Raw genomic sequence first — 13,723 nt, 5'->3', positions numbered from 1 at the left:
TTCAACACCCTCATTTCAAATAGAATGAAAACTGAGGCTAGGGATTGTCTTTTGCTTTATTGTGTCCCCAGGCACTAAGCACAGTGTTTGGCACAAAGCCGACTTAATAAGAGTTTAAGTGGGTTGAGGCCCAGAGAGGGAAAGCGACTCATAAAAAAAGTCACAAAGTAGGCAGTTAAGAGAGCTAGGATTTTAATCTAGGATCTCTGATTCCAAGTTCACTGGTTCTTTCCATCAACAAACCACTTTGGCAGGGGCAGTTAGGTGGTGTAGTGGATAGAGCACTGGTCCAGGAGTCAGGAGGACTTGAGTTCAAAAAACAAATCACTTGGTTCTAGGAATTACTGAGCATCTTCTACTACTACCACCTACCAGAAAACAGCTTGCCCCATAATCCCCCCCCCCCCCAAGGCTATCCTCTATCCCAAGTGATCAGGACTGAGGTGGAAAAAGAACCTTTACTCACAGAATTCTTGCAATTTAACAAATCAATACATCTTGCAATGTGTTAATGCTGAAAAACCCATCAGAATGAGAGGTACTGATGGCAAGGCATTGCCTCAGTCTTCAGTTTGTGACTGGAATTACAGTAATTCAGCAATGTTACAATCTTAACACCCAACTGTACTATGCTAACATAGGCTTGCCCTAGATCCCAGCCCACCAGGTCACTCCAAGCACTCTGCCATGATAACATCTTCATTTTTAACTGAAAAATTCAGGTTTCAGCAAATCTTCGAGGACATACAGAAGCAGGTATTATAATCTAGCTACTCTATGTAGATTTAAAAAGATAACATGCTCTTTGTCAACTTGGGAAGTGTAGACATTTCATTTGCATGCCCAATTTGATATAGTACCACGGTTTTCTCCACCAGTTTCAAACACATCATCATCATCATCATCATCATCATCATCATCATATTTACTAAATGTGAGTACTAGTGGGATTTGCCTTAGATTTTCCTTCATGCTACAGCTAAAAAAGTACTGGGTCAGGAGTTAGGAGATCTGGGTTTTAGTCCTAGCTCTGTCAATAGATTATAGCTATCTTGGGTAGATTACGTAATTGGAGGTCTCAGTTTCTCCTAAATGAAGAGTGGAGAAGATGCACTTCTTAACCTAGGGACCATTAATTTAAATATATACATATTTATTTGATACCTATATTTCAGTGAAACAGACTTTGAAATAATACATATTTTATTTTATGCATTTATTCCCCAAAGTCCACAGCCTTCTCTAGAATGCTAAAGGAGTTTATGATGCAAATAAGGTCAAGAACCTGTAGACTTGCTGAGGCTAGGGATTCTTAAATATGTTTAAATTAGTGAAAAATCTATGGACCTTTTCTTAAATTTTTTTTAAATAATTGCAGAAAATGCTAAATTTCATTTGAGGTTAGTGAAAATAAAAATGTAACTTTTTTCTTATCCAAGTTCATAGACCCCCCCCCCCAAATCTATACATTGCCCATAGATCCTGGTTATGAACTCCTTGCTCTAAGGTCACTTAGAAGTCTAAATGCTCTCTAAGGTTTGTTCCAGTTCTAAAATTCTGTACGTCTATGATCTCACCTTAAGGCATTGAGTAACACAAGGTGATAAAAGGAACTAGGGGAAACTTAGATTCTCTCAAGACTGAAGCAAAATCCTCCAATGCTTACTTAACTGCCAAATGGGATCTAAGCTACTGAAAATAAAGTAGTAACTTTTAAGTAATTAGCAAGCAAATAACAGACTCTGCAATTTAACTAGCTATCTGGCCACAGCAAAGCTACTTAACTTCTCTGGCCCTTGGTATCCTATCTGTAAAAGGAAGTTTGCTTGAACTAAATTCTAAGATCTCTAAGACTCATCGTGGAACAGGAGAAATCATTTATTTGCGTTTATGGCGCACTACAAACCCTCCAAAATACTAACATCTGAATTAAGAGTACAATGGTTTAACAGCATACAAGTTAGCTTATAAGCAGTTAATCACAAAATTCTGGCACATAAATTCTTAGACTTGGGAAAAAAAACTATAGAGCTCATTATAGTCTTTCAGAGTATTTATATTTATATGAGCTACTAAAAATACCTTAGTACTTTATATTAAATTGCATACATATTATCTTGAACGACTACATTAGTGTGCATTTCAACAATTAAAAAATGAGAGAAAAACAAATCTGAACAGAAAAAAATCTCTTTAAGCAAACACACATCACAACTAATTTCCTATCTTATTTCTTGAGTTAAAGTACCATGGAGAGCTACTCAAAGTAGTCTTCCAAGGGTGACTTTGATCATGACTGTTCCCTTCCTAGAAGTCTCCAATTGTTCCAAATTCTCTCAACTCCAAGTAAAAACCCCTGATTTCAAAGTTTTCAACCAAATGATTCTAAGCCGCATCTGCTTGCCCACACATGCTACAGCCCTTTCTCTACTTATCCAGGCAAATGACCTCCAGTTGCAGGTTCCATGAAGTCTTCAGAAGAAACCTTCCCAATGGAAAGGCTAACTACAAATCACTCTCCTTTTATTTTTTTTTGGGGGGGGGGGCAAACCAAATCCTCCCCACCCCATCTAGAGAGTTTAAGACCTACACTCCCTGGCATCACCATTCACTTACTCTAGACCCCTTAAAATGCAAAGTAAAGTGATTAACCAGAACATTTGGGGGAAATAAAAGTATTAAGGGTTAATTCAGTTCCAGAAAACTCTATTTTAACTCAAATTGTTGAAAATCTTCCTGAAACCTGCGTTTTATTGCTTTCTTCAGTACAAGGAAGGCAATTTTAGCTTAGTTTGGCGATTCAAGAACCTGAAATGCTTTAGGGTCAAAATGAGGAATGTTACTATGCAATCCTCTAACTATAGAAGGCAATAGAGAATATGCTGAAAGTGCACTGAACCCAAGATACACTCTGGTTTTGGTATTTTTTTTTGGGGGGGGAATTCTTGTTAGGATTTGTTTGAAAGGCAACTTAATTTTCTTCATTTTTCTAATGTTCTAGTGCAAGGAGAAAAATGTAGCCATTGAAAGTTTTTTATAGCTCCATTTTAACTAAGCATGTGTTACCAGTTACATTTTTGTTTTGAACACAGGGAGATATTCACTACACCTCTTGTAACAGCAAAGATACAGTCTGCTGTAGAAAACCATCTGTGAAAGCCTGTTCCTTTCTTATTTGCATCTAGGACAGTTGTGTCAAATTCAAATAGAAACAAATCCCTTAGACAAGGGTCACATAGTGACCCAGAAAATTACAAATTAACATCATCTAGGTTGTATTTTTTTCATGTTAAACATATCTTAATTTATACTTTAATCTGGCAAAACTTCACGCAATAGTTTTGCAGGCATTTGATACATCTTATCAAAGATATATTCTTTGTGTACACACACACAGGCAATTCTCAAAAAGATTTCATCGGAATCAGAAAATTTATAAGGGTTATAAATATGATTTTTCCACAGCTGCCAGATTATGTGTGTTTTTTTTAATGTTTGGCTTTGTCAAACAAATCTCTTCAATTTACAGATGAAGAACTCAGGGAAATTAAATTAAATGCCCAAGATGCTATAAGGTTAAATAAATGGCAAAACTCAAGATTTAAAACAGGATCCTTTGATTCCAAACCAAACAAGGTCCATTGCATTGCACTGCACTGCACTGCCTCCATCTTTTGGAAAGTTCCCTTTTTAGAAGTATTGACTTGTTTTCTTATATTTTCCTTTCTTTAGTTCCTTTCTCTTATTAGATTATAATTCCTCAGGAACTGATCCAAATCTTCTCTACAGTGTTCTGCATACAATGGGCTGTTAGACAAGCAGGTGATCCAGTATATGAATCATGTTTCTTCCTCTTTCCTCTCTTCCAGGTGTCCAACAATCACCCCAAGAGTCTTCCTTTCCATTTCTTATTAGTACCTCATTGATTATCACAGAGACTGTAAGGGAATTTTAACCCTGAAGATCAGGAACATCTGTCTCAACCAATCTTTTGAGACATCTCCTCAATAACAAGGTTTTACATAGAGTACTCAGTGTTTGATGAATACATGAAAAAAAAAAGGAATTAAGGGAAACAAAGTAAACAACTGTGCTATACCCTAATAATGTGTCAGAATTAAACTTAATGATAGGTTTTTCTTTATTTGTAGATTTCAATTATTTATGCTGCTTCTATTACACCAGTCTCCCAATTTTTACTAAAATGAAAGGAAGCAGTAAAACTTCAGTTATGTAAAATCCATGAAACATGGTGGTTCCTCCATATCTTAGCATTTCAGTTCAAGATTATTATTCTTGATAATTTTTCTCATTCTTCATCCAAGTTAGAATCCTTTCTGCAAGTCCCCATGAAATGAACCTTAAAAGAATTAAGGTGAAATGCATCTTAAAGTACACTCCAAAGAGTAAATATTTTGGAGACATTAATATCTTAATATCACTATGTATAGTGCTTAAACAACCATAAGGCCAAAGGATTTAGAGCTGGAATGATCCTTTTAAAGATTTTTCTTTACAGATATGGAAATTAAAGCTTGGAGAAGTGAAATTATTTACCTGCCCAATATCACAAAGAGGAGCTTTGATTCGAACTCAAGTACTCTGACTCTGAACCTATTTCCATAGGTATTAACTAATAATTTGACTTGATCAAGTTTCATGGGAAAATATTAATTTGAGGATTTTGAACCCAAGAAAAAAGTTCAAATTCATTTTCCTGCTCCTTTCTTGCTTTCCTTTCACACTTGCCAATGACGACAAACACTTAGAAATCAATTAATTCAAAAAAGATAGTCTGAGATAGTTAACCTTAAGAGTTTAGAGTAGGCCTGATTCTGAATTACCAAGGTGCCATATTAAAAGAAAGATCCCAAACCTATCTGTCTAAGTGAGCAGAGAAATGGTAGATGTTCCAAATATCCAAGTAGTATAATTAATAGTATTTAGAGGAAAATAACCTGAGACTTGAAAGGACTATAGTAGTCAAATTGAGACAATACATCCCCCACCCTCCCCTATTTTCTAGATGAGGAAACTGAGATCCAGAAAAGTTAAGTACCTTGACCAAAGTTATACACAAGTGGTAGATCCAGAATTGAACCCAGTGCTCTTTCTACTGTACCATAATGCTTCTCCAATGAGGAAAAGTGAGTTATCAGTAAACAACTGAATTATTATAGATTATTCCCTGAAGACAACATCCCAGGGTGCTATGATTGCCATAATGTAAGGAAAATGCTAGGCATCAACAACTCCACAAATATTAGATGCCTTTTTGGTGTTAAGTATCCTGCTAGGTCTTGGATCAGACAGGGTACTGGAAAAATACCAGAATGCATTATTCTGCTCTTTTGGAATGGAGAACTATGGTGCAGATGCACCTAAATTGGCTGGATTATGGGGAACTGTGATCATTACAACCACAGAAAACCAGAACCAAAAAAGGGAAATTAATATATGATCAAGAAATGGGGAATCTTATGAGAACATATTAACAAAATAAGACCCTTCAGTATGAATAAAGGCTAAGATCTGAAAGTATCAAAATCTGTAAAATTACACCATTCTTGGAACTTCACATAGAAAAAATTTTTAGTCATAAAACATGAAGCTCCATTTTCCACTGAAGCTGCAATACACCTATACCAAGAGCTATAAAGGCAGAAAAAAATCTAAATGGATTTAAAAAAGAGTTTAGGCAAATATAAAGATGATCTAAACTGTGAATTATCATGGCAAATCAGGGATCATCTTAATCTACTGCAAATCTTTGATGGGTAGCATGATAGCTATTCCCTCTGAAAAAAATGTCCCTACCCTTCAGAGATTTTGCGTAGTTGAGTATGAATTCTGGGGTGGATAGAATACTCGGCTAAATCAAGATAACATTTTCTTAAGTTTTATAGCTATAAAAGGATGATTACCTACCTGTTTTGTATGCAGTTAACAGCTCATTAATTATTTAGTATGTTTTGTGATCTGTGAGGTTTAAAGTCTTCTGTGTGCATTCTCTTTGACTATTTCTATTTCCCATTGAGTACTTTCCAGGAAAAGTACTAGAAGCCAAGTTTTCCCACCAGAGTTCAGATATTTAACCTTTATTTCCTCTCATTTACATTTTCAAGAAACTAATTTCCTAGGTTTAACCTCGTTTTGGCCAGTCTTTTTGTAATGCTTGCTTGGCCTCTTCTCTCAGCATTTTTCACCTTAGCACAGGAAAGCTATTCATCCTGGAGGTTGGAGTAAAAGCAAGTCTGGAGGCCGTGCAGCATCCTATACTAAAAGATACAAGGAAGCTAGAAAGATTACCTAAGAGTCGAGCCTCCCTCCGCGGCTTCTAGCTCTGTCCAAGGAGACATGAGTTCTACAACGCCGGGGGGCTCCTCCGGCCAGCTCGGCGCTAGGACCCCCGGAGAGTAACAAAAAGGCCAAGGGGGTCGGGCCCGCGTCGGGCCCAGTCAGGGGGCGCTTCTGGCCCTCCCGCCTCCCTCGGGGTCCGCCGAGCGGGGCCGCGGGGAGGGGGAGGGGAGGGCCGAGCGGCCACCAGGAGGCTCAAGGGAAGAGCGCGAGGGCGGCAACACATGAAGGCTGTCCGGAGCACGCCGCGGCGGCGGCCGGGGCAGGCCGGGGGCAGGCCCGGGGCAGGCCCGCGGCTCGGCCCGCAGACCCCGCTCTCGCCCCAAGGAAGGCCCGAGGCGGGGCGGCGGCGGGCGGAAGACGGGGGCGCCGCAGGAGCGCGCCGAGGCCGGCGATGCGCGCCCCCCGGGCCCACGAAGTTTGGAGGGCGGGCCTCCTCGGGCCGGGCGTGTTTACACGGGGCCCCCGGCCCAACGGACCCAGCCTCCCGCGAGGACACGGGGTGCAGGGGCCGGAAAGGGGCTCCGGGCCGAGGAGGAGAGGCCGGGCCCGGAGCCGGGGAGAGCGGGGGCTGCCCGGGCCGCGGCCGCGGCGCCAGGGCAGGGGGGAGGGGGAGGCCCGCGGCGGCCGGCCCGGCGCCCCGGGGCCGCTTTTCCCCCGACGGGAGGCGCCCCTGCACCTGGGGTTCCCACTCCTCGGGCCAACGGCCCTCGGGCCTCTCTCCCCGCCCGCTGCCCCGGGCGGCGCTTCTCCTACCTTCGTTCGCCAGGTCCGCCATTTTGCTCCCTTAAGCCCTCCCACAAGGCACCGCGCCGGCCCCAGCTCCCCTGCTTTCAACCGGGGAGTCCCGCGCCTGCGCACCCGCCGCTCGTCCGGGGGCTGAGCCAACAACAGCCGAGTTCTCCCGCCTCCGAAAGTAGCCGAAAGTAGCCGAAAGCCCGGGCCTTCGCTGAACGAGGCCAGGCGCACGGACTCCGAGGGCGGTGGAGCCCGCGCCTGCGCGCGAGGGGACTGAAACCTTTTAACCTCCTTTCCCGAGGGGGAGGGGAACCAGCAAGGATGCGCATGCGCGCCACACACACACACACACACACACACACACACACACACACATACACACGTGTGTGTTTTCACACATGCGCGCGCGCGCCACGTCGCGTGCACCCGCAGATCTCTCTGTTCGCGGTTGGGCGGGAAGAGCTCGGGCGGGCGCGGGCGCCCCCTGCCGCGGGGGCCCGGCCTGGCTCCGGCAGCGCCAGGATCCCCCGCCCCCTCGGAGGCCCAGCCCACGTGCTCCCCGCCGGGGGCGGGGCCCGAGCCAGGTAACGCGCGGGGAGGGAGCGGGGGCGGGGGCGCCCTCGCGCCTTCCGGGCCCCGGGACCTCCATGACAGGGCCCGTGGGCCCGGGTGCGGGTCTAGAGGGGTGGCGCCGGGAGCGGGGCCCAGGACACGGCACGCGCCTAGTGACCCTGGCCAAGTCCCCGCACCCTGCCGGCCTCGTCGGCACGATAACCCGGAAGAGGAAATGGCCAACCCTTCCGCCACCTTTGCCAGGAAAACCCCCAATGGAGGCACCACGAGTAAAAGGAACCACCAACAAAATTAAAGTTTGCCAAGTGCTTTCAGGTTTGTTTTTTTGGTTTTGTTTTATTTTTGCAAGGCCCATTTGCGGGTTAAGTGGCTTGCCCAAGGCCACACAGCTAGGTCATTATGAAGTGTCTGAGGCCGGATTTGAACTCAGGTCCTCCTGACTCCAGGGCCGGTGCTCCATCCACTACACCACCTAGCCGCCCCCTATGTTCCTTTATGGTTCTGGGATTGGAGTGCCAAGCAGGAGCTTAGGGAAGACATAATCAGGCCCCTTGTTGTCCCTATCATCCCTCCTCTTGTTCTTTATCTCTCTCTGTTCCTCTCCCTCTCTCCCCACACAGGACTGTATGTTTATATATCTTGGTTGTTGGGTTGTGTCCGGCTCAAACTGTTTATACAAACGGGGGGAGAGAGAGAGAGAGAGAGAGAGAGAGAGAGAGAGAGAGAGAGAGAGAGAGAGAGAGAGAGAGAGAGAGAGAGTGAGTTCCTGCACAGTCCGCCGTGCTGCCTCTGCTGCTACATAGGATGCAAGCGTCTTCACATCCCAGATGAGCTCTCTACATAAATGTGGAACAAGTTTATCGTCTAAGTCTCAGGTTTCCCACATATAAAATAAGGTGGGATTAAACAAGTCATCTTTAAGCTTTCTTCCTGATTCAGGTCCTGGTTTGTTTGTTTTAACGAAGCTTTTATTTTTTTCCAATCACAAGAGGAAATAGTTTTGCAAACTTTTGAGTTTCACATTTTTCAAACATTCTCCCTTACCTGACTTCCCCATGGCAGCAAATATTCTGTTATGGATTGTATATTCGTACAATTTTGTTTAACATATTTCCATATTAGTCTTATTGTGAAAGAGAAATTAGAACTAAGGGGGGGGGGATCATGAGAGAAAGGAAAAAAACAAAAGTTTTTTAAGTGAGCATAGTATGCTTTCATACTAATAGGTCCCCCATGATTGTCCTTGATACTGGGAGGAGCTCTATCCTCTTAGCTCATTGTCTCACAATGTTGCTGTTAATGGGTACAAAATATTCTCTTGGTTCTGCTGACTTCATTCAGCATCAGTTCATGCAAGTCCTTCCAGGCTTTTCTGAAATCCAGCTCTTGATGATTTATTAAAGAACAATAGGTACTCCATCACATTCTTATACCATAACTTGTTCAGCCATTCCCCAGTTGATGGACAACCCCTCAAGTTCCATTCTCTGCCACCTAAAAAGAGCTGTTCTAGATATTTTTGTGTGACAGGGACGAACCAGGGATGATTGGAAGAATGGTGGTTCCTTGGGCAATGATTCTTAAATTTGGAAGGATAATTTTAGAGGGAAAGATGAGACATTTCATGTCCTTTGGACTTGAGTTTGAAATTACTACAGGCCTTCTAATAGAAAGTTAGTCATATGCTACTGAAACTCTGGAGAGAAACTGCTGGATATATAGTTGTGGGGATCATTGGCATAAATAATTGAACCCTTGAGAGCTGATATAGTCATCAAAGTAGAAAGAAGAAATGATCCAGTACAAAGTCTTGAAGTACACCCATAATCAGGTGTGACATAAATGAAGACCTCCTTTACAAAGATTATCTTAGTTTTTTACAGATAAGAGGAAAACCAAGAAAAGGCAAGGTCACAATAACCCAGAGTTAAGATTGCCCAGAATCCCAAAATGGAGCCAAGGGTAAAGATATGTTGCAGAAAGTGAAAAAGTTACTTAGAGTTTGGCGTTAACATTTCATGAGTATATTGTTCATCTGACCTGTAGTCAGTCATGCATGAAAGGGAAAAAAACTTGACATTTATGCACTGGCACCATCAAAAGGATTCCCTCCTATTTTGAGTTAGGTAACCTCATCCAGGGCAGATCATTATCAATAATTCATTAAGTTCCTGAAAAGGCCCCTTCTTACTTCTGACCTTTGGAGTTTATCAGTTATGCTAAAAGACCTTTAGAAAGCCTGGGGGTAGATCTTGATTGGGAGGCTTACCTAAAGACATTTGCTAATTTGATCTAATTACCAGAGGCCTTTTTTAGTATCTGCAAAAGGTGACCTCCCAACCACTTCTGTTATTATAGGCACATAAAAAAAGTCAAATAGTCAAATATATATTTTTAAAGGACAAATTTGTATTAAAAAAAGACCATTGGAATGATTTACGATTGAAATGTTAACCAGTGATGTTCTACAGATTCTGATGGATTTTTTCAGTCCTCAATGTTCTTGACTGATTTCCGGTCATTGGCTGTTAACTATTCTTTCCTTGATATTTTCTTCCCTTCCCTTCTCTGACACCATTCTATTTTGTTGGGTTTTTTCCCAGAAAACTAACCCTTAGTTTTATTTACCAGTTTAATAATTTTCTCTCTTTCAATTTTATTGATCTTTGTTTTTCAGGATTTCTAATTTGATTGGGGATTTTAAATTTGTTCTTTTTCTAACTTTTTTAGTTGCATGTTCGATTCATTGATTTCCTCTTTCTCTATTTGATTCATGTAAGCATTTAGACATATAAAATTTCCCACGAACTTCCTTGGCTGCTTCCCATAAGTTTTGGTATATTGTTTCATTATTGCCATTCTCTTGGATGAAGTTATTGTTTCTATGTAAGTAGTCTTTGAAGAAGACCATGACGGCAAAGAAGTGATGTTCTGAAAAATCTGTAATTTGGATAAAAGTGAGGGGGTATTATACAAAGACATATCAGTTTCACTATCTTTTCCAGAACTATCTGATCCCAGTGGCCTCATATAATAGGAACAGGACAACTGCTGTTGACATGTTTATAATGGGAGGCCTTGACTTTTTTGAGCTTGGTCTTTCCCAGATCCCCCAAAGCTTAATGGGATTATGATTTAGGGACATTCAGTCAAAGTTTCACAAATGCTGTACTTCCTATGGTTCCATTTGTGCTAAGCGACAAAACTCTATCAGGAGGGCAAAGTTAACCTAATCTCTTGTAACAATCTATTCCATTTATCTCTGCAACCATATTCCTCCTGGAATCCCACCTCCAGTGGCACAATACAAATGGCCCCCAACTGTCCCTCTTAATCATGGCCCCAGTTCTGAAAAACAACAAAATAGAACCAGGGTTCAGGTGACTCTGGCTTGCATTGAACACTAATTTTTTCAAAGTAAATGCTTCTGGGCCTGAGAGTTACTCCTAAGGGAGTGCTGCCAAGAGGCAGGGGGGCAGCTTTAACTTAAGCAATTTTAATATGAGCTATTGGAGCCGGAATTACCAGATTTATCTTCCAGTAAGTTCTCCTTAAAGGATTTAAAGTGTACTCATTCCAATTACAAGGCCTGAAAAGAGTGCTATATTGTTTGAACCACAATTTTTTTAGAATTAGATTATTTAGTTTCCAAGTAATTTTTAGTCTATTTTTAAATTTCTCTTTATTATGTGTAATTTTTTATTGCATCATGAAATGAAGACTATGCATTTAATATTTCTGCCTTTTTGCATTTTATTGTGAGGGTTTTTTGCTGTAACACATAGTTTTGGTGTAGATGCCTTGTACCATTTAGAAAAGAGGTATATTCCTTTCTATCTACATTCAGTTTTTTCACAGAGGGTCTATCATATGTAACTTTTCTAAGATTCAGTTCTCCTTAACTTCTTTCTTATTTATTTTTGGTTAGATTTATCTAAATCCTAGGGAGGGAGGAGGAGGTCCCCTACTAGTATAGTTTTACCATCTATTTCTTCCTGTAACTCACATAACTTCTCTAAGAATTCAGATTCTATACCAGTTGGTACATATATATTACTTCAATGTCTATGAGCCATTTAGCAAAATGTAATTTTCTTCTTTTTCTCTCTTAATTAGGTCTGTTTTTGCTTTCATTTTGTCTGAGATCAGGAATACTACTGCCCCTGCTTTTTTACTTCAACTGAAACATAATATATTCTTCTGCAACCTTTTACCTTTAACCTTGCTTCAAATGTGTTTCTTATAAATAGTATATTATAGGATTCTGGGGTAGCTAGGTGACCAGTGGGAGTAGCTAGGTGCACAGAGCACTGTCCTAGAGTCGGGAGGACCTGAGTTTAAGTGTCACCTCAGACTCTTAATTACATAGCTGAGTGACCTTAGGCAAGTCACTTTAACCCCATTGCCTTGCAATTAGATGCAGCTAGATGGCACAGTGGATAGAGCACTGGTCTTGGAATCAGGAAGATGGAATTTCAAACCCAATCTCTGACACTTAATAACTGTGTGACCTTGAGCAAGTTATTTAACTCTGATTGCCCAGCATCTGGTCACTGGGCCCAGATGGCTCTGTAGGAGAAAGTGAGGCTGCTGACTTAGCACAGCACCCCCTCATTCAAATCCAATTCATGTGCTTGTCATGGCATCACCTCCCTGATGTTGTGGTCTTCTTCAAAAATGGAGGACAAACTTCATATTCATACCCACTTCACTATAGGATTCTAGTTTTTAATCTGCTATCTGCTTCCATTTTATGGGAGAGTTAATCACATTATGATTACTCCATCCTATTTTCCCCATTTATACTTTTTTATACTTTTCTCTCTTTCACCCTAGCCCTCCTCACTCTTGGATTCAACCCTGTTTCCCTATTGCCCAGTTGAGCTTGCTTGAGTATCCTTTGCAGAGAAAAAAAACTTAACTGATAACTCAACCCCTATGGAAAACCCAAATGACTCTTAACCCCCATGAAAACCACATCTTGCTTTCCTATAATACTCTGCTTGATAAACTACCTGCTGCTGAGTCTACCCCTGAATCCAGAATTTCATCTTTTTCTCCAGTGAAAACTTTTGTATTCTCTGTTGGTAGACCCTCATTGTGGTCCTCCTCTTACCAAAGACTCATGCTTCCTACTCACCAGTATCTTGCTTTTGTTTACCTCAATCTGTCCTCCCCTCTATTAGTTTCCCCTTTTTTCTTTTTCCTTTCCCCTCCTACTTTTGGCGCTATATATTATTCCCCCTTTGAGCCAAATCTGTTGAAAGATTCAATCAATATTCAATACACTCCCTTCTTTTCCTCTATTATAGTAGGTCCTTTGTGCTTCTTCATAAGATTTGATTTACTCTCTTCTGCCTCCCCCTTCTTTTCCCAGTATATATTTTTTTCATAACTTAATTTCTTTTATTATTATCACATCATAATCAACTTATACCCACACCCTCTAAGGATACTCCTTCTTAAAATACTTGAAACTCTTGAGAACTGTATTTCTATCACTATCTTCCTGTATAGGGATGTAAACAGTCTTATTGAATAACTTCTTTTTCTTTCCTGTTTACCTTTTTATTCATTTCTTGAGTCTTGTATGTGAAGATTGAATTTTCTGTTCACTTCTGGTCTTTTTATTAGGAAAGTTAGAAATTGCCCTATTTTGTTATTTTGCTTTTCCCCTAAAAGATTGTACTCAATTTTGCTGGATAGTTGATTTTTTGACTGCTAGCAAGCTCTTATGCTTTCCTAGATATCATATTCTAGTCTTTCCAATCCTTTTAAGATTGAAGCATCTAAATCCTGTGTAATGCCGACTATGGCTCTTTGATGTTTGAATTGTTTCATTCTGACAGCTTGCAGTAGTTTCTCCATGAGCTGATAATTCTGAAGTTTTTATTTGGGTATCTCTTTCAGGGTGATCAGTAGATCCTTTCAAAGACTATTTTTTTACCCTTTTGTTCTGGGATATTAGGGTAGTTTTCCTTGAAAATTTCCTGAAAGATATTGTCCAGACTCTTTTTTTGATGATGGCTTTCAGTTAGTCCAATAATTCTTAAAT

The 13,723-nt window shown here is 41.2% G+C and overlaps 1 protein-coding gene and 1 long non-coding RNA gene across 10 annotated transcripts in view; one reads left to right on the top strand and one right to left on the bottom strand.

Annotated features, from left to right (window-relative positions):
• The window catches only part of RANBP3 (RAN binding protein 3), an 84,775-nt gene extending 77,152 nt beyond the window's left edge, over window positions 1-7,623 (bottom strand). For 6 of the 9 annotated variants that reach the window (XM_074203797.1, XM_074203795.1, XM_074203796.1 and 3 more), the window contains exon 1: window positions 7,114-7,214. In XM_074203797.1, the coding sequence (XP_074059898.1) occupies window positions 7,114-7,135 (22 nt within the window). In that variant the 5' untranslated portion in view covers window positions 7,136-7,214. Of the gene's footprint in view, window positions 1-7,113 lie in introns of all 9 variants that reach the window. The other 3 variants (XM_074203801.1, XM_074203803.1, XM_074203800.1) reach the window with 2 other exon arrangements.
• A 155-nt stretch (window positions 7,624-7,778) lies between these two features.
• Window positions 7,779-13,723, top strand: part of LOC141500557 (uncharacterized) — a 30,878-nt gene continuing 24,933 nt past the window's right edge. The window contains exon 1 of the long non-coding RNA XR_012471963.1: window positions 7,779-7,983. This is a non-coding gene — a long non-coding RNA (uncharacterized LOC141500557). The remainder of the gene's footprint in view (window positions 7,984-13,723) is intronic.

The sequence above is a fragment of the Macrotis lagotis genome, chromosome X, assembly GCF_037893015.1.
Source record: "Macrotis lagotis isolate mMagLag1 chromosome X, bilby.v1.9.chrom.fasta, whole genome shotgun sequence".
In the NCBI taxonomy this organism is placed as follows: Eukaryota; Metazoa; Chordata; class Mammalia; order Peramelemorphia; family Peramelidae; genus Macrotis; species Macrotis lagotis.
This window is presented reverse-complemented; position numbering and strand designations above follow the sequence as displayed.